The sequence below is a fragment of the Pelodiscus sinensis genome, chromosome 13 (assembly GCF_049634645.1).
Source record: "Pelodiscus sinensis isolate JC-2024 chromosome 13, ASM4963464v1, whole genome shotgun sequence".
NCBI lineage: Eukaryota > Metazoa > Chordata > Testudines > Trionychidae > Pelodiscus > Pelodiscus sinensis.
The window spans coordinates 2,252,156-2,271,301 of NC_134723.1; the positions used below are offsets into that span (position 1 = coordinate 2,252,156).

Here is a 19,146-nt window from a genome sequence, read left to right on the forward strand (position 1 = left end):
GCCATGGGTTGGCCTCCAGAAACACCAGAGCTGAAGAACTGCCTTCCTAAAGCAGGCAGAGGGTGGAAGTGCCAGGCCCCCGGGGAACACTGACCGCGTGCACTCAATCCCAGGCAGGAGCTCTGCAGGCTGCTAGAATGCCAACGTCAAGGGAGCAGACCAACAGCCTCCGTGGGGCAAACAGGCGACTCATTATTCCACAGCAACTCATGTCTTTAAGAAAAAGGCCTCGAATGTAGAAGATTCTGGCTTTATTGACTGGTGCAAATCTTAGAGTTCTAGATCATTGGAAATATTCACAAAGTACTCAGAAAACATCGAGTTGGCGCTCTGAGGCAGGGCGAGCTGTCAGCCTGCAGCGTGGGCCTCCCACGCATGACAATGCCCCCCAGCCCGGCAGGTCTTGGAGGAGGGGCTCAATCTTCATGGATGTTGAAGAGCTTCGCTACTTCGTTGAGGTCAGTGTGCTCCTCTCCATCCTTAATGATCTGAGGAGACAGGAGAGGGCGTTGAGGGCCATGCACACTCTGTATGTTGATCCCACACGAGTCACTAACTGCCAATAGAGGGTTTTGCACTTCCTCTGAACCAGCTCTTACAGGCCACTGCTGGAAACGGGATAACCAGGATAGATGGGCCACTGGTCTGGCACGGCCAGACAATCCCTCCGATCCACATGCGATGTTATCTGATCTACAGATCACTGCTGCAATCACTGTCACGTTTGCAACAAATCTGGTACAAAGCCTCATGTCCCTAGAAAAGTGAAGGTTTACCGAACAGGATTATGCCAGGTGTACGCAGGTATCGTTTTGGTATCCGATGATATAAATGTTGGCTATGTACCTGCATTTCAAAGGTCTGCTCCAGTAATACAAGTATTTAGCCAGCATATCTTGAAGGGACTGTTAAGTATTTCTTGACGAGCCACTTACTTTTAACTGACAGCGGACCATGGAAGACACCCATCTAAACGGAATGAACATCCCTCCGACGGTCCATCTGGCTCCAGGGGTAATGGCCACAGCTGTGACTAAGCAAAACTAGGCCTGGACATGCGACTCGTCCGTGTGACTCTCTACTCCATCTTTACCTGTAATTTCCACCGTAAAAGCCATGGGATTCCCGCCCCATGGCAGAGGCTATCCAAGGCCCTGGAAATACCTCCACTGTGCCACCTCCCTGCTCAAAACTCTGGACTATACCAACGGGAGCACTCGGACGAGGGCTGCCAATGATTTGGAAGCAGCCAGACATCTGACTTACGCCAGCAGTTTATTCCATCAGTGCCACAAGCCTGAGGCAAGAGCTTTGCAATGATTGTGTGTCTGAGTCCTCCAACCAATTTTAACTCTCTCTCTCTCTCTCTCTCTAAATCAATCTTTAGATGTTAGATATGAAAGGAGCAGCAACAGCATGATCTCTGGGTAAGATCTATTGGCTTGGGTGTGCCTCAGGAAACTACTTGTGTCTTCTTGTAGCTAGTGTGGTGAGACAGAAGTTTACTTTTGTGGCTGGTGTGGCAGACCTTATAGGAGACTAGCCGACAGCATTTTGGGGCGTAATTTCCCTCTCGTTCAGTAGCGAGAGCTGAATGTGGTGTTCTCAAGTTGTGACCCACGAAGGCAGGCTACACCATGTGAAAAGACAGGTCACTAGCAAGTAAGGGATAAAGATGGGGTTACTCTCCCTACAAAATTAGGGTATCTACTTATTTTCTAGCTCGCTTTAAAGACAGGACAAGTCATTCTATGGGAAGGTATATTAGATAGCAGTACTTAGCCACAATTTCCTACGACGATAATGTATTCTGCTGCTCTCGTGTGTAGGGAGGCTGCCAACACATACAACACACATGACACATGGTCAACTCAATTCCCCAATCATTCAGCAGTATGGGAGGAGCATCTGACCTTTCGCGCAATTGGCATCCTGTTGAAGATGTTCCATAGGACGATTCCCACCACCACTTTATCCCGTATGTAGAAGATGACCCCTTTGCCATAGTCTTCTCCTTGCTTTGGAACTTGAGGTGTTGAGGCAGAGCTGGCCGAGATGGTGACCTCAGAGGCTTCGGCTTCTGTTTCGCTTTCTGAGCGGATGCCAGTCCCTACAGCAAGAACACAGAGATGATTCACCGACGGACCATCACGCCAGAGGGCAGCTGTCAGTCTGCCAGGCAAAGCCTGGTGCAAGGGCTCTGGTTTGCCTATCCGGGCCATGCTAAGAGCTGTGATGTGGCAAAACACGATGCACCGCTGTAAAGGGGAGACATGTCCTAAGGCAGGGCAAGGCCATGACCCCAGCAGTGAAAACGTTACTTGGAAGGGCTCTCTCCTCCCAGAATTGTATTAGGCCATGCACAGGGAGTCCTTACTCATTTCTCCACACACCAAAGAAAGCAGCGGCCTAGAAGCAGCCACTGCTCCTGGTATGAACGTATTACATACCAGTGCTGCTGCAACAGGAAACAACAGAATTAGGAGGGCTTGGCCTACTTCCCTTTTGCAGTCTGTTGCCCGGCAAAACCCTTGTTGCAGAAGGAAACTGACCGCTGTGTAGGAAGAGTGTGTGCCTGAGTACTTTATTATGAAACGGGCTGCAGGAACCCAACTAGGATACCAATTCAATGGGGTGAGTGTGTGTGTGTGTGGGGGCTGCTCCAGCCCAGCCCAGCCAGCCTAGAGTAGCCCCCCGCCCGGTGCAGCTGGGTTAGAGCGTCCCACTCCTGTGTTGGGCCCCATGGCAGACAGGGGGCTGCGCCAGCCCCCCACAAGTTAACTGTAACCGGTAAGCCTCATCCATTAACTGGATGAACAGTCACACCCCTACATTCAGTTTCAGCAGAGAACATCTTGTGGGGTCTGGAATGCAAGTCAGGATCACACTAGTCATTAATGTCACTGAAGTGACGATACTATACAAGGGGCTCCGTTTCTGTACTCGAGATACAGTTAGAAACCCGCACACGGCACGGGACAAAAGCTACTTTTCCTGCAGACGGGAGGTAAGAAAGATGCAGCTCTCTGTGGCAGCACAAGCCAACACAATGGATGCCGATTTCATAAGGTTAAAGGTTAGCAAAGAGGTGATGTCAACTCTGAGCAGCTGGGCAGCTCTGCAAGGGGACCAGTGCACATATCGCTACCCTGCAAGCCAAAGGGCTGGCGGAGCCCAGAGGAGGGTGCTGGGTGGCCAGCAGGCAGCTGTCAAGGTGCTGACACTGAGCCCAGCACAAGCAGATCTCCCCCATGCGGGAGGAGGGGGTAACAGGGCAGTTCTCAGTCCCAGGCACTCGGAGAACGCTCACAGCAGCATTCCCAGTATTGCTGCCCAACGATTTTATACCAAGACGAGCCGCTAAACTGACCCTACGCTGGCCCTCGGCTCCCAAAACCGTTGGTTGGAGCTCACCCCGGGAAGGCCCTGCAGCAAACCAGCCTGCCAGCTGGTGGAGGAGGGCTGGACACTGTTCCTGCATGAGGAGATCCAAGCTGTTTAGGTGGATAATGCTGCCCCCGATGCATAGATCACCGGCCTCTGAGCCTGAGCAGAGGAAGCCGAGCACGGACCAGAACTCACCCCCCAGGGCTGCTCCCTCCCAGACGGCGGGCAGCCAAACGGAGCGGCGTGGCCGCAAGAGCAGGTTTGTCCTGATGCTGCCTCGCCCTTCTGCCCGGGACAGCCCTCCCCGGAGACAGCCCCCCAGGCTCCAGCAACGCCGGTCCCTACCTGACTGCTCGGTGGCAGACCTGGGCGTGTCTCTTGCCGTTGCTTTAGCAAAAACCCCTACCGTGGGCAAACTGCTGTCTACCAGGCCAATGGCTTCGTAGCCGACGTCAGGCCCCAGGTCGCTCCTAGGAGTGAACACACACAGGCCGTTGCAGTGTCGCTCTGAAACCTTAGCCACAGCTCCGTTTCCGCCAAGCTACACGATGCCACACAATGCCCCATTCCTCCAACAGCTTGGTGCCAAGCGGGTTGCCTAGTGCTCCGAGTACAAGAGGTGCCGGCCGGCCCTTGGGGAGCTTTGGCTACAGAGCTCTCAGTGCAGACATTCAATGGACATAGGCTGCTTCGCGGTGGCTGATTCAACCATCCGATGGACATGACCCGGGGGGGCTGAGGGCGGCCTGGGGGGATAACCAGGGGGCCTGGCGTGGGGTAGCAGCAGGGGTCAGCCCCACTATGCTCAATGCGGCTATGCTCCTGTGCCCACTGCGCCATGCTCCACTTCATCGCGGCAGCAGCAAGCAGAGTGTCAGGCCTGCGTCTCCCCCGAGAGATGCTGGACTCCGGGGGCAGGCTGGGGCCAGGGTGATGTGAAGCACAGCAGGCTGGGAGACGGCAGCGGAGCAGGCTGCTGCGTCGCTCCGGCTCGCAATGCCACGGCGTGCACGGGATGCTGGCCCCATGCCAGGCTCCTCGAGGAATCCTCCAGGCCACGTAGCTCGGGTGAGGGGGCTCCAAGAAAGGGGTGCTCTAGGGGGGAGCAGGGGAAGGGGATTGCCCCGGACCCTGCACTCCCCTTGGGAAGGCCCTGACCTTGTCCATAACTCATTTCCCCTGTTTAATGTGCCGTTAGTTAGTTCACTGCAGTATTAGCTACAAGCGTGGTCTTTGGTGATGGGTCTGGGCACACGTGGTTGCTCAAGGGACTGTCTGCGACTCCATGGCACTGTGGGAGTTCACAACTGCCTGGAAATCTATTGAAAGACCAGACAGCCAATTTGGGACTGTGCCGCTCCGGGAGAGTCTGCCTGAGGGTGGCACGCACACTGGAGAGCCCTCTGGACAGTGGGACAAAAGGGAGAAAGAGGGAATAAAACTACCAGAACATTGACTGATGCCAATATGGCTTAGCAGCTCCTGTCATGTTTTCTCCAGCTAATCTTCCACTCACAACAGCGTGATCGTGATGCTCTACGCGTCTTCGGCCCAGCTTGATATCGTAGAAGCAGGCGGCATCTCCGGCCTTAGAGAGAGATGCACACAATGAACACCGGCCAAGAGAGGCGGCCAGTGAAAGAGAAAATGAACGATGAGCGAGACTGCCCAGCCCGAAAGGGAAAGGGAGAAAAGGGGCTGCAGGAGAATCCCCAATTTAGCAGGTCTCCATGGCTTCAGCGTTTCTGCCAGGCTAGGGGAAGTGAGGTAGTTTTGGAGTCACACTGATGAGAAGTTTTGGATTCCCTGCCAAAGGCGGCTCCCCTGGCAGTAGAACCATAGAGATCACTAGAACTGGAAGGGACCTTGAGGTCATCATGTCCAGCTCTCTGCCCGCATGGAAGGACCAAGCATTGTCTAGAGCATCCCTGACAGGTGTCTGTCCAACCTGCTCTTCAATATCTCCAGGGATGGAGATTCCACCACCTCCCTAGGCAACTTATTCCAGAGTTTCACCACCCTGACAGTTGGGACGTTTTTCCTCATGTCCAACCTAAACCTCCCTTGCTGCAGTTTAAGCCCCTTGCTTCTTGTCCTGTCCTTGGAGAACAATTCCCACCCACCTCTCCCTATGACGCCCTTTTAGATACCTGAAAACCACTATAATGTCTCCCTCAGTCTTCTCTTTTCCAAACTAAACAAGCCCAATTCCTTCAAGCCTTTGCCTCCTAGCTCATGTTCTCTAGACCTTGAATCATTCTTGTTGCTTTTCTCTGGACCTTCCCCAATTTCTCCACCTCTTTCTTGAAATGCGGTGTCCAGAACTGGACACAACACTCCAACTGAGGCTTAATCAGCCAGAGTAGAGCGGAAGAATGACTCCTCGGGTCTTGCTCACAACACTCCTGTTAATGCAGCCCACGATCAGGTTTGCTTTTTTTTGCAAGTGTCACACTGTTGACTCATATTTAGCTTGTGGTCCACTCTGACCCCCTGATCCCTTTCTGCATTAGTCCTTCCTAGACAGTCACTTTCCATTCTGTGTGTGAGACGGATTGTTCCTTCCTAAGTGGACCACTTTACATTTGTCCTTATTCAACTTCATCCTAGTAGGCGAAGGGGCGGTGGGGTTCCTGGGATAGACAAACTCCTTGTGCCAGGCCCAAGGTGGCTTTGTGGCCAGGATGCTGCTGCTGTCTACGGCCTATGACCACAAGTCGGCCATTCACCGTCACTGGGCTTGCAGCAGTGCTCTGCACAAGCTCACTCACTGCGACAGAGCAGCTCAAGAAGCCTCTCCCCCGCCGCACTTACCACCCAGATGTTGGAGCGTGCTTGCAGCTCCGCGTTCACCCGGAAGCCTCCAAAATCAGAGTCTACCTCCAGGCCAGAGGACTTGGCCAACTCCACGTTGGGCTCCAAGCCCACGGCTGCCACTATGTGATCGGTCACCACCTGACGGAGAAGGGAGGTCAGACACGTTTTCAGAGACAATCGCTTAGTTTTTGGCAAGGTCCAAGTTTCTTGGTCAAGGCAGAGTTTGGACCTTGGTGCCAGAGAACATAACAGTAAACCCAACAATGATAGTCATAAGATAACAGGGTCCATTCAAAAAGTGTCTGGTGGTCGGATTTGGCCCATGGTCTGCCCACTGACTACTACCCCTGCACAACTGGCTCTTCCTACACACGGCCACACGTCTGGTTTGCTACCTGCTGCAGGCATTTACCTTCCTTCCATCCTTCAGTTTGATGTTCAGTCGGTTTCCGCAGACACAGACGGACTTCACCACAGCGTTGGGCATGACGTTAACACCCTCTGGAAACGAAACACAGAACACTTCAACTGGAGGCCGGGAGCAGAGACTTCAGTGGAAGCCAAAGCGTGTGGTGGAGAGGTGCAAGCAATGCATCACTTCTTGATTGTACCAGGCGGAATTATGAATGTCTAAGAAGCCGAGGGAGGTGGCTTCTCTTTGGCGGCACACAGGAGCCACCGCGTCCAGGGGAAAGTGTGAACAGAAAGGAAACCGATGACTGTAGAGCTTCAGAGTTACAAACACCAGAGTTATGAACTGAATGGTCAACCACACCCCGCATTTGGAGCCGGAAGCACACAACCAGGCAGCAGCAGAGACCAGGAAACAGTCAATACAGCATAGCACTGTGCGAAACGTACAACGACTAAAAATAGAAAGGGAAACTTTTTTCAAGTGGCCGAGGTGCGGAAGCAGCTTCTGTGCTTGTTTCGTTTAAACGAAGATGGTTAAAAGCAAGTAAAGTTTCCAAACTGCATGGAGTCAATGTTCTGTTGTAAACTTCTAAAGAACAGCCGTAACGTTTTGTTCAGTTACAAACCACCTCCCTGCCCAGGGTGTGTGTTGCTCTGAGTTCCAGTCCAGAGGATTGTTTGCACACCCGGGCACGAGGACAAGTGTTTGTCTGTAAGGAAATGCAAGTTACACGCACAGAAACCTGCAGGAATTAGGACCCCTGCTTTGCCAGTCCTCAGGCCTTAGAGCAGCCAGGGGCAGTCTAGGTTCGTGAGGGGCCCCACGAGTGGCCCTCCGGCAGCTCAGTGAGGGGCAAGATGGTAGCAAGACTCTTCAAACGGCCCCCTCGCTGTGGGGGGGAGGGGGCGATTCCTCAGAGGAGATGCAGCGAGCTCAGGACTCCTGCCATCTCCCTCCAGAGCGGAGTGCAAGTGTCCAGAGCGGAGGATCAGGTCCAGGTGAGAAGACCCAGCTCAGCAGAGCAGAGATTCTCCAGCATGGGCAGGAAAGATGGACCCAGCGGAGGCAGCCAAAGGGGCCAGCGAGGGCCCAGGGGAGGGGCTGTCTGGCTGAGTGAGGAGCCAGCCGCAGGGGACCCGGCAGGAGGAGCTCTGCAGAGAGGAAGGGGTCCAAGAGCAGCGTTACCTCTTTTGACTTTGTCTGTGGTCCAGTTGCTCAGATACTCAGGCAGCACCTTGCCCATGTTTCCGTTTTCTGGGAACATCTGGATCACCTCCAGGCCCTTGGCGTGCGCTGTGGAGAGACCCAGAGAGCAGCCGGTTATGCCTCCTGGATTACACACCACCTGGGTATGCGCCCAGCACAATTCCCCGGCTGAGACTGAAGGGGCTCCAGTCCTTTCCTGCTGCAATTCCCTAGACGCGGGCCCCTCCGACCAGGAGGCTGGGCTGCCACAGCTCGCTTCACAGGGACGGTCCCTGGCTGGGGGGCCCAACACGCCCTGGATCCCCGCCTGGCACCAGCGCGCGCTGCGGAGCCCGAGGCTGGATGGATGCACAGAGATGATCGCCTCTGCCCACACCAGCACTCGCAGGCCAGGTCACGGCCCCGCATGCCGAGGGGGTTACGGCCACGCCAAGGCCCGCTCCTCAGGAGGCCTGCAGAGGAAAACACTCCCGAGCCTGCACACCTGCTGGGGAGCCCAAACCAGCAGGATGGGGCTTGAGCTCATGGGCCTTTGGGAGAACTCCCGAGAGGCTTCGTTTCAAGGCAGACTTACCCCTTCCACAAGGAGCACTGGTCCCCAAACACGCTCACCAGCCTGCGAGCCCAGACAGCAAGCCTCCCAGGGCCAGGCTCAGAACGGGGGGACACTCTGAAATACTCCAGGCCCTGGGCTGCTGGTCAGAGCCAAGGCGATATCAGGGGGGCCAGGGAGAGCCCGGCATGTCCACCCAGCCAGCCAAGAGCTGATGCCACACCCCACCACACCACTGCAGGCAGACATCACACATCCATTCTGCCGCCCAACTGCCTAGACCTGCAGGGACCCACAGCCAGCACCTCCCCTTCCCCAGACTAGGCCATCGGCTGGGGACAGCAGGGAAGGATACAATCTGAGGACACGTTTACACACTCAGTTCACGGCCTGCTGCACGCACGTCCACGTGGGCCCTGCTGGTGCACACTGCAAGTTCCCTAGTGCACTCTCACCTACCTTACTCTGAAGCACAAGTAGGTCAAAGCGCACTAAGGAAGGATCATGTGGCAGCGGGGTGTGCAGGCAGGATAGTGAAGGGCAGATTCACACCCCAGATTGCCACAAACTAAGCGTCCGTGTAGACAAGCCCTCGTGTTTTCCTAGCCTGGGTCTCACCAGAGCTTCTTGGCACGTGGCCTGGTCGATCCACTCACCCCTTCTTCCCAGAGCACAGGCCAGCTCACTGCCCAAGAACCCGCCGCCAATAATGGTGATGGATTTGACTTCTCTAGAAATCCTTTCTAGGGCTCGGAAGTCCTCGATCTGTGAAAAGATTCATTCCCATGTCAGATGCCCTGGTCCGTGAGAAGAGCAGAGCGCAGTTTGGTAGCCCGGAGCCGCCAATTTGTGAACATGGGGAAAGCAGGAAACCAAGTCTTTGGCCTAGGAGTCAGCTGTTCACGTTTCCCCTTCTGTATCTTCAGCAGCAACTCCTGAATTTCCAGAGCATCTGATCTGACCCACACAGAGCCCAGAGATCTTTCCCACTCCTGGGAGGAGCCGGCTCCTCATCCCAATTCCCCTCCAGATGAGGGGCCTAATCCCATTTAACTTTGCTCCAAAAGCAGCTCTGCGTGCTACCTGAACTAGCCGCAGTCAGCATGGCAGGACCGTGTGGGGCTGCCAATTGGGCGCTCACAGCTCAGCTCCTTTGAACAGAGCCCCAGCAGGCTCCCATGTGTATTTCCGAACACCGCATCAGGGAGACCAGCTGTCCACTAAGACCACCCTTCTGTCCTCAGCCAGTCCAGTAGCAGGCAGGGGCGGGACTGTGACACATACGGCCATTGCTTTTGTACTGCCAGCTCCCCTGGAACTACAACTAGCATTTCACAGAGACAAAACTCAGGCACTGTCGCCAGCCTGTCATCAAACGCCTGCCTCCCACATCTTATTAGTATCTTCTCTGAGCTAGACAGGCACAATCTTTTCGATCTCCGTGGCTCTGAACATCTCCACTGCCTTGCCCGCCTCTCCAGGCTCCAGCGAGCTGGGTGTCGGGCTGGGGTGGGGGTTAAGGATGTTAAGTAACCGGTAATTGACCAAATGAACCGTCGATGCATTTTTGCATCGACTATTCGATTAGTCGATAGGGCGGCGCTGCCCCCTTAGAAATGCTGCGGCGGTGTTTCAAATCGGCAGCACCGCACGGAGCCCGGGGCCTCTGTGCGACGCTGCTGTTTGAAATGCTGCGAGGAGCCCGACACTGGGCTCCCCGTGGCATTCGAAGCCGCAGCGTGGCATGGAGCAGCCCACCCCAGGCTCTATGCGGTGCTGCTGCTTTGAAGTACCCCCTTGCTGCCTCTATCTGATACATCTCTATTACTATTCTACATGCACCGCACTACATTTATCTATCTGATGGGGGGGGCGGGGAAGGGAAGCTACTAGTCCACTATCTGATAAGCAAATACTTATCTAGTCCTTAACATCCCTAGTGGGGGGTGCCACTTTACATACTTGCATGACAATGGCTTCCGCTATTGCAAAAGAAAAGAGTGGTTGGCAGGGAGCCAGTGTAAAGCAGCACGTCTCTGCCAAGGGAAGCACCAGCACCGTACCTTTCAGGATATGCCCTTTCAGGCGGCCCTGGAGCACAGAAGCACAGAAGTGCATAGAGGAAAGGCCGCCGCAAGAGGGGCTGGGCCGCTGCCCAAGGGACATGCTCCGCATCAGGGCTAAGGAGAGGCAAGCAGGAGTCAAGGAGGGGACTTTCCACCCCCAGCCACATTCAGTGACAGCTAGAACTGAAGTTTCAGTGCACTGGCAACGTAGTGCTGTGGCTAGTGCAATCTCCCCAGACTTGGAGAAACTCTGCTCTAGCCTGCCGGGCCGGACAAGCTGGGGCTGAACGCTTCTGTGGTCCCTGCCCTGGACTGGGAACCCAGCCCTCAAAGAGCCCCTCGGGATTACCTTGCGGAACAGCGTCAGCTTCTGTAGCACGTCTTCCCCTGCTCTCTCGATGGCAGGAAGGTTCCTCGGGGAGCCACCTGATAACAGGACGAGACACGATCTAGCCACACAACACTCAGAGCACTCACCCCCCGGGCACAGCCACGGCTCTTCAGGGCTTGGGTTCAGCTCTCCGAGCCTTCTGCCACACTTGAAAGGAGAATCGCCTTCCTCTCCCACCTTCCCAAGGGTCTCCTCTCGGTTTGCTAGGTCTGGTCAGTGTGCCCCCTCCCAGCCCTGTGGCACAGCCAGCGGAGAAGGGAGACGTCCCGCTACGCTGCTCTGCAAGGTCTGGGAGGAGTTGGACCAGACGGTGTCCCACTCATCATGCCCCTCCCTGTCCATGTAACTATTCTAGACAGAAACAGCAAGGAGACCTGGGGCACCCTCGAGACAGATTTATTCGGGCCTAAGCTTGTGGGCCAAACCCACCCAATTCATCTGAGAAAGGTACTCATAAATCTGAGCCTTCAAGGTGCCCCAGGACTCAGTTTTGCAGATACAGACTCACATGGTTCTCTTCTGAGACTTGACCTAACCGGGTTTGCTCAGGCCCAAGCCCCATCGGCTGAAGGGTGACAGCCCAACACGGTGTGCAAGGTTACTGCGGGCCAAGGACTGACGTCTCAGGGAAAGGCGACACCCCGGAACTCACCCGTGGCAATTAAACATTTATCGTAGGTGATCTGGGTTCCATCATCGAGTTTCACCACGTTGCCGCGAACGTCCATGTGCACCACCTGCAAGGCCCAGCACAGAGAGCAGCTCAGGGTTACACGTCCTGTAACCTGGCACAGGCCAACCGGGCAGAGCAGCAGCCACCAAGATACCGTCACGTGAACACGGTTTCCCTGTAGGCCCTCCCTCGCTTGGAGAAAGGGCCACAGGAAGGGGCCAGGCTCTCTGCTCCCTCCCGCCACGAGATTTGTAAGGAGGCTCCTAACGCAAACTACACACACCAGCCCCGACTCTGGCTGTGGTTGGCAGCATCTGTAATATCCCACTCCCCGGCATGGAGAACTTGAGCTTCTGCCTGAGCGTTTCCACGGCTGTTTTTAGCGCCGTAGCACAAGCCTGCACCCGTCAGCTTGGGCCAGGAGGGGCGCTGCTGTGGGGGTGAAAACGCCCCTCGGCTGTAAGCGCTGCTGTTTGTAAAGCGCAGGGTCAATGCATGGTGCTGGAGCACTGAGCATCGCTGTACCAACCTTCTTGCCGCTGAGGACGGCCACTCCACCGTTGTCTATATAAGGCAGATCACGAGCAGGCACGTAGAAAGACGGCGGCTGGAAATAGATACTGCAGAGAAAAAGTGCCCCAATGTGGACAGGGTTTCTGGCTCCCTCGCGTTAGCAGCTACTCAATGGCTGGAGGAGCACGCACCCATCCAAGCGCAGACCAACAGAAACAGCCTCGCACAGGAGACTGCGCTCACGTGGCGATTCCAGGCAGGGTTTGGTTTCACCGAACGAGGTGACGTCTAGGGCTCAGACCCAAGCACTAGCACAGCAATACTGGGCCGGGGGGCAGCCATCCGGGTCCAGCCGAAATCCCCTGGAGGCCAACTCTGCAGCATGTGACTGCCCAGCTGGGACAGTGCAGGGGTGGGGCCAGGGCATGCTCATTGGAGGGAATGGGAAGAGGGGAGGTGGGGCCTTGGGGGGAAGGGGTGGGGATTTAAGGGCAGAGGTGGAGCGGGAATGGGATCTGGGGCTGAGCAGGGCTTGAGCATGCCTGAGGAAATTGGAACTGGTGTGGGTGACAGTGCTCTCTGAGCAGCCTACCCACAGTGCAGTGGGATAAGTGTTCTCAAGAGACTGTCCACCTGCTCCACTGTAAGCCCAGAGGTCCTCACTTCGCAGGCTGCCAGCGACTCCTGGCTGAGCCCAGCGTGGTCCCCCCAGGCGCCATTCACATCACTGCCCGCAGGGGGCTCGCACCTTCTCTCTTTGCCATTCCACTGTTTGAACCGCAGCGTCTCCGTGACGTTGGGATCTTCCGAGAACCACAGCTCCTTGGAAAGAGGAGGGCGCATGTACGGCAGGGCAGGGTCTTCAGACACAATCAGCACCTGTCGTGGGAGATCATGAACAAAGCTCACCTAAGCGCATGTGTTGAAAAGGGTGGTGTGCTACGTAGGGAGGGGCGGGGAGCATGCCCTCTGGCTGTAGCCCCGTGCCGTGCTAAGGCAGGCCCCTTACCCTTGCCCCAGGATCACGAGCCCGAATGGAGCGGGCAGCAGCGAAGGCGGCAGTGCCCCCACCAATGAGCAGAAACGGAGCATGGGACGGACACTCAGAGCGAGCGCTTGGATCTGTCTCCGGAGCTGCAAAGCAACAGAGCAGACAGCCTGGTGTGAGCACAGCAACCAACCTGCACCAGGAACACTGCCCGCCCCCAAGGGAAGAGGGGAAACGTTTACCCTGGGAAGAATCACGACTTCCTTTTGCATTGCGAATACTGGGAACTCTTTGGTGGGCTGCGCTCCCCAAGCTACTCCCTAAAGGCTGCTCCCTCCCAGCCCCGCACCCGGAGAGCTGCTTCTCAAATCCCACGACATTCTGCGAGGTGCTACTCTCACGTGCATGTGTCTTTCACCTCAGAAGGCTACTAAGGAAAGGCTGCTTCTCACCGCAGCATGCCTAGGCCCCGGTGCATGTCAGTCAGTGCTGCAGCGCTTTTACCCCGGTTACCCCGCAGAGCCCACACACCTAAGGGGGACAGCACAGGACTTTTGGCAGGACAAAAAAGAACCAAGAAAAGAGCTTCCATTGACGGGCTTATGATTTTATGCTCACTCACCTCCGTGCTCAACTGCTGCCACCTGCTCTGCTGGGTTTTTTTTGGGGGGGGGGAGATGCAGGAGCGGTTGAGGGGGGAGAGAGAGGCAGAGAGAGATAAGAGTTAGTTAAAGGAACCTGTGTAATGAGATTGAACCATAACCCCATTGGGGCATCATTACTAGGCATCACATGGAGCTGCTAACCCATGTGAGCATGGCTACAGCTCTGAGTTGTAAGGCTGCTATTCCAACTTTCCTCAAGGCTCCTGCTGTAGTTCTAACACCTCCATTACAAAAAGCTCTGCTGAAGTGCACATGGCTGGGGGAAGTGGCTGCAACACATTCAAGGAGCCACAAAGTCTATTGTGGGGACTCAACATGCAACCTGAAAAGCTTCAGGTAAGATGGAGACAGTCTCGCTATAGCTCAGGGCAGCCACTTATTCCAAATGCCCAATCCCAAGCGGTCGCTTTGGTTAGGTCTCTGAGGCAGGAAATCTTATACTTGAAACCGTCAGGAAAAAATCCTGGGGGATATTGTCTTTCACTCATGTTCTGAGATGGAGGCCAGCTCCTGGGAGCATGTTTTTCCTACACAGCCTGTCTTAAGCAACACAAGCAGAAATTAAACCGAGTTAGAGTTACCAGGGTGACTCCTGGATTCCTTCTCACCTGCTGTGGCCGGGGAAGCAGCATGGTCTTCTGGAAGAGATAGGACACTAGGCTTAATCCAGCAAGGTCCAAATAAGGCCAAGTCTACTCTGGCACATTACTGTGCAGTAAATCAGCCCCCAGCGCTGTAACTCACAAGGTGCCCACATTGGCAAGGCACTAACCCGAACCCTAAGTGCACCCTAGCTCCGCAGTTGCTTCGCTCTAGATAAACCACCTCAACAAGAAGCATAGAGCTTGCTGTGCTCTGGATACAGGGTTGGGAGGTGGGGGGAAGAATGTGGATACTTGAATTGCTTGCTGCATTGTGATGGGCCTCTGGAAATGGCCCATAATCGCTCAAGTCCCCTCTGCTCCTTGTTTTGAACTCAGCCGTCTGCCCTACAGGCATGCACCTACCAGAGCATCCTCTCTTAGATCTGCAGTGGTCCAAGCTATTGGTCTCAAAAGCAGGGTAATGGGTGAAATTTTCTGGCCTGTGATACAAGAAGTCTGACTAGATGGTCTAATGGTACCTTCACTACAAACCCTCCAAAAAACCAGGGGATCAACAACTTTTTCTTCCTGTTGGCTTTGTAAGAGAGCACTTATGTACCTGCCCTCCACATTCCAGGACCCAATGTTCCCATCAGCCAGTTCAAGAGGTTTCATTCTTTGGCCCAGAAGAAATCTGCGGACCGCAGCCTGAGAAGCAATGCTATAAAAGATGGGTAGCAAGTTGTGTCGGGCTGTCATTTCAGCTGCAGCATGAGACACTTTGTGTATAAAAAATTAAACTGGGAAATGTAATTGTGCAAATATAGTTTTTGAAGTGGCTCTTGGACCACAGAGTGTTGCTCTGTTCACAAAGTAATGGGTGATCTACAAATCCCGGAAGCTTGAAATACGGTTTAAGTTTTGTTTTTTTAACCGTGCTATCAGATGGGCAAGGACAGGCATTTAGAAGCTGCCCTACCCTTTCCTCTTGCACCCTTTTACAGGGAGCACCCTGGACTGCTAGCACCATTGTGCTTGCCCGAAGGCACAAGACAGTGTCCCAAAGACTTGCACCCACAGGCAGTAAGCGCTCTCCTGCCCTAGCTTAGTGCTGGTTGGGCTATGAGGAGTGTTTTGTCCCATCTAATTCTAGATGTACCAACTGAGCTCTTAAACACCCTTTCTTCCAAGGCTCCTAAAACTGGGACGTAGCTGTTAGCTATGGTAGGCTGGTACCCACCTGAGGTGGACTTCACTTTTTGGGATCTCGTGGCTAATGCTTCAATGTGGTCATTGAATCTCTTTGTGTCTTCTTTCAGCGTCTTGTACACCTGGGAGGAGAAAAGCAGAGAGCTGCAGTTACACATTTACCACGTGCAGGTCACTGCATCAATGTAACATTGTGCTTTAACTCATCAATAGGCTTTTGTCCACTCAGCCTGCTCCGAAGAGCTACCAATTAAACAAAGCAGCCAACTGCAGCTCATTGTTCGAAGAGAACACATGCCCGTTTAGGTAAGTCTACAAAACAGTGGCTCTGGCTGCAGAGTCTGATTCCTCCACTGCACTATTCATGACATCTCCATTGTTGGGGCACGTGTCTCATGGTGGACTAAGGGTTTCTGCAGACCTCTGGGAGTTGAGATGAAGATTTCTTCTCCGATGGACTGTACTGGATGGGGCTTGCTACAAAGGCAATGCAAGCAACATGGCCAGCCTCTAGGCCCTTTGCAGGGACGGGCCATGGAAGGGCAAGGGACTGGGTCTCCAGGCAGCTATGCTGGAGCTGAGAAGGCAGAAAACAAGGGCAGGATATAGACAAAGTGGCAGCAAGAAAAAACAGACAAAGCTGGTCCCAGCTGCCCAGCAGAAGAGCACAGCGGAGCCTGGACTAGCGGGATAGGGCTCCAAAGGCGGAGTCTACCTGGGGAAGATGGCAACGGCTGCTGAGGGGGGACCATTCATCTCTATGATGGAGAAGGCCCTTCAGCTTTGAACAAAGCTGGGAGATGCCAGCAGACAACCGCCTTGTAACCCCCCTCATTGTCATTCTCTAGCCAGACAGAGGGAAAGGGCAGAAATTCTGGATGGAGAGCTACAGCGCATACTGATAACTGGCAGCCCAGCCACAGCATCCTGGTCAACTACTATGACGTCCATGCCCGCACATCCAGGCAAGAGAAGTACGGATCTGTGCCATGGACAGGATGCTAAACACCTGTTGGAATCTCTTTCAGCTGAACACTTTTCCCCACAGAGATTTCCTGAAAAGTCAGCCCGGGGTTTTGTGGAGACATGTTAGAAACGGATAGGTGAGCACAGGGGCTGTATTCTGGAGACTTCGATTCAGTTGGAACATATGTAGAGGATCTATTCCAAAACCAATTAAAAAAAACCCAAAAAACCAAAACATGTGCATGGGGGAGCGTGAGAGAAAGGAATGTTTTGGAACTGGACCATTGCTCCCCATCAGATAGCTAATAAATAAAAGGGAAGCAATTTAACTGTCTGGAGGTATTGCCAAGGCTTGTAGAATTACCTAAATCACACATGCATACCCCTCTCATAACGTTCTGCAAGTTAAGGAAAAACAATTTAAGATACAATAATTGCGTATCAGGCTTTTGGCCTGAAAGGACATTAACACTTGGATCTTTTTAAAGTGCAACATGCCACTTTTAAATTCAAAGTCAGGGCAACTAAAGTTGTAGTGGCAAAACCAAATGACACTGAAGACATTTAATAGTTTATTAGCAAAATATTACATGATACAAACTGTTTAAACCGAAGTTAACAATTTTCTTGAGGTCTGGTAACTGTCCTGTCGCCTAGACAGTTCAAACTTTACTCATCCTCAGGATTAAGCTTTGCATAGGGAAGCAAAATATGGTAAAGTCTCAAATGAAATCTGAGGGATTCTAACTCTAATAACAGAACATGAATAAAAGGCAGAGGCAGACAAAAGCTTATCTCTGGGATAGAAGCAACGTTTCAAGCATAATGGAAGTCCTGTTTGAAAAGAACAACATAAAGCATTTTCAAATGTTACTTGTAATCCATTATACAAACCCAAGCTTTGTAAATCTACTTTTGTTTGAATGAGAGGTAGAATCATGTGCAATTGAGAAATGAGTTAAAAGAGCAGCAAACAACAGATAAAAATCTGACCATTTAGGAAAGCAGGTACATACAGGTGCATGTATTAGATCGAATCACTCCAAGTACAACCTCTGAATAGGTTTTCCAAAGAGACTTCTAATAAAAAGCAAAGCTACAGTGTTAGCTGTTTGACAGAAGTGCTTTGTTTAATGCTTTTTCTGTAATGTAATTACAAAAGCAGGTAAATGGATTTCCCCCCTTTTTCTAATGGAGCTTAAAGTTAGTTGATTACTTCCTTATTTGTAAGCTTGGAAAGATTAGATCATCAGTAAATGTTGGCACATTTCACCATGCAGGCAAAGAAAAAACATTTCCATAGATAGTAACTGAAATATACAGACAGGCAAAGACAAATGCTGCTTGAAAATTAAGAGTCTTATTTAAGGATATTAAAGATATATTTTGTATTCTATGACAATCTGTGTTTTATTATTTATAAAGCTTTCATTTTTTGAATATTAATACCTCTGATGATTAAGAAAATATTGTCTGGGCACCCCATAATTTTGCACAACTATGAGAGTTTGAAATGACAAAAATTGAAAAAAAAAAGGTTAAAAATAAAATTTCATATTCCTGGTCAAAATTATAAAAAATAAAAAGTCCAATTTTGCCAATCCTATTTGTTAGTACACCAGCATCAATGCTGCTGAATAAATCTTGGAATGTGACTCATTAATCAACTTTGCTTCCCTGCGGGCAATGAAGAAAAGCAAGAGACACAGCCAATCCAATGCAAGCTGGAGCTTTAGGTATTTAGTGTCAAATAATTCAATTCAGCAGGAAGTTTCCCCCATCAGAGACCCCTGAACTGGAGCGGGGAGGGGGGGACAGATCACATTTGGAGTTGGTCCTGCCTTGAGGGCGGGGGGCTGGACTCGATGACCTCTTGAGGTCCCTTCCAGTCCTATTATTCTATGATTCTATGATTGTACGCCATTTGACAATGTCCCTTTAACGAAAAGCCCAGAGAGGACACTTTTCATTTGATTTAGTTAAGTTAGTATTAGACATTTGAGAGTCACAAAAATTGTATTAATCATGCCATGGTATCCCCCACCCATCCACTCCATAACATTTAGTTCAAGCATCTTACATAAGCTCCTGCCCCAGTGACTGTTCCTCCTACAATTAAGTAGTACACTAGGTTGTTGCCATCTTTCCCAGGAACACCTGTAGACGTTAGAGATCTAGAAGGGGGTCTTAGATGATGACACTGCAAAACTGTAGGCGAAGACAGGCAATGAAAGAAAAGAGAAGGAAAGAGTACTGAATATTAATGCGGACACTTCATCATAAAGCTCTTGGCCAAGCAGGATTCATTTCCAGTTACCTTGTTGGTCAAAAGAAACGTGGCCAAAGTGTATTTATCATTTCAGGACTTAAATACAATGAAAACCTCTTCCCTTTGGTATGGGCATATTCCTCAGGAAGATCAGTTCACACAAAGGACTCACTTTGTTGGATTCTGATTTGGGCTGAAGTTTTCTAACAGGAAAGGAGACTAGGCAGGCAAAGCAGCTTAGCCCCAGACCACACACACCAAGTCCATGGTTTTTCCGTATTAGAACATGGGTCTTGCTGTTCTCAGCCCTTTTCTCTAACAACTTTACCACAGAATTTCTTTGCTAGGGAAGCCCTCCAAGAGGTTTACACAATTTAACGCGTGGCTCTAGTCCCTAAGGAAGCTCTTCACATTCAGAAAGCTCTTAAGTGGCAGACTTATATC

At 52.3% G+C, this 19,146-nt stretch overlaps 1 protein-coding gene across 14 annotated transcripts in view; it reads right to left on the reverse strand.

The window, feature by feature from the left end:
- Positions 1 to 236: 236 nt before the first annotated feature.
- Positions 237 to 19,146, reverse strand: part of AIFM1 (apoptosis inducing factor mitochondria associated 1) — a 30,360-nt gene continuing 11,450 nt past the window's right edge. Inside the window, exons 2-18 of one of the 14 annotated variants that reach the window (XM_075896638.1) lie at positions 18,514 to 18,641; positions 15,499 to 15,589; positions 14,283 to 14,309; positions 13,632 to 13,658; positions 13,031 to 13,155; positions 12,770 to 12,900; positions 12,038 to 12,128; positions 11,488 to 11,572; positions 10,794 to 10,870; positions 9,035 to 9,143; positions 7,805 to 7,912; positions 6,617 to 6,705; positions 6,202 to 6,342; positions 4,833 to 4,975; positions 3,733 to 3,857; positions 1,914 to 2,110; positions 237 to 488 (exon numbers count right to left, since the gene is read on the reverse strand). In XM_075896638.1, coding sequence (XP_075752753.1) covers positions 417 to 488; positions 1,914 to 2,110; positions 3,733 to 3,857; positions 4,833 to 4,975; positions 6,202 to 6,342; positions 6,617 to 6,705; positions 7,805 to 7,912; positions 9,035 to 9,143; positions 10,794 to 10,870; positions 11,488 to 11,572; positions 12,038 to 12,128; positions 12,770 to 12,900; positions 13,031 to 13,155; positions 13,632 to 13,658; positions 14,283 to 14,309; positions 15,499 to 15,589; positions 18,514 to 18,641 — 1,766 coding nt within the window. In that variant the 3' untranslated portion in view covers positions 237 to 416. Of the gene's footprint in view, positions 489 to 1,913; positions 2,111 to 3,732; positions 3,858 to 4,832; positions 4,976 to 6,201; positions 6,343 to 6,616; positions 6,706 to 7,804; positions 7,913 to 9,034; positions 9,144 to 10,793; positions 10,871 to 11,487; positions 11,573 to 12,037; positions 12,129 to 12,769; positions 12,901 to 13,030; positions 13,156 to 13,631; positions 13,662 to 14,255; positions 14,313 to 15,498; positions 15,590 to 18,513; positions 18,642 to 19,146 lie in introns of all 14 variants that reach the window. The other 13 variants (XM_075896637.1, XM_075896629.1, XM_075896636.1 and 10 more) reach the window with 13 other exon arrangements.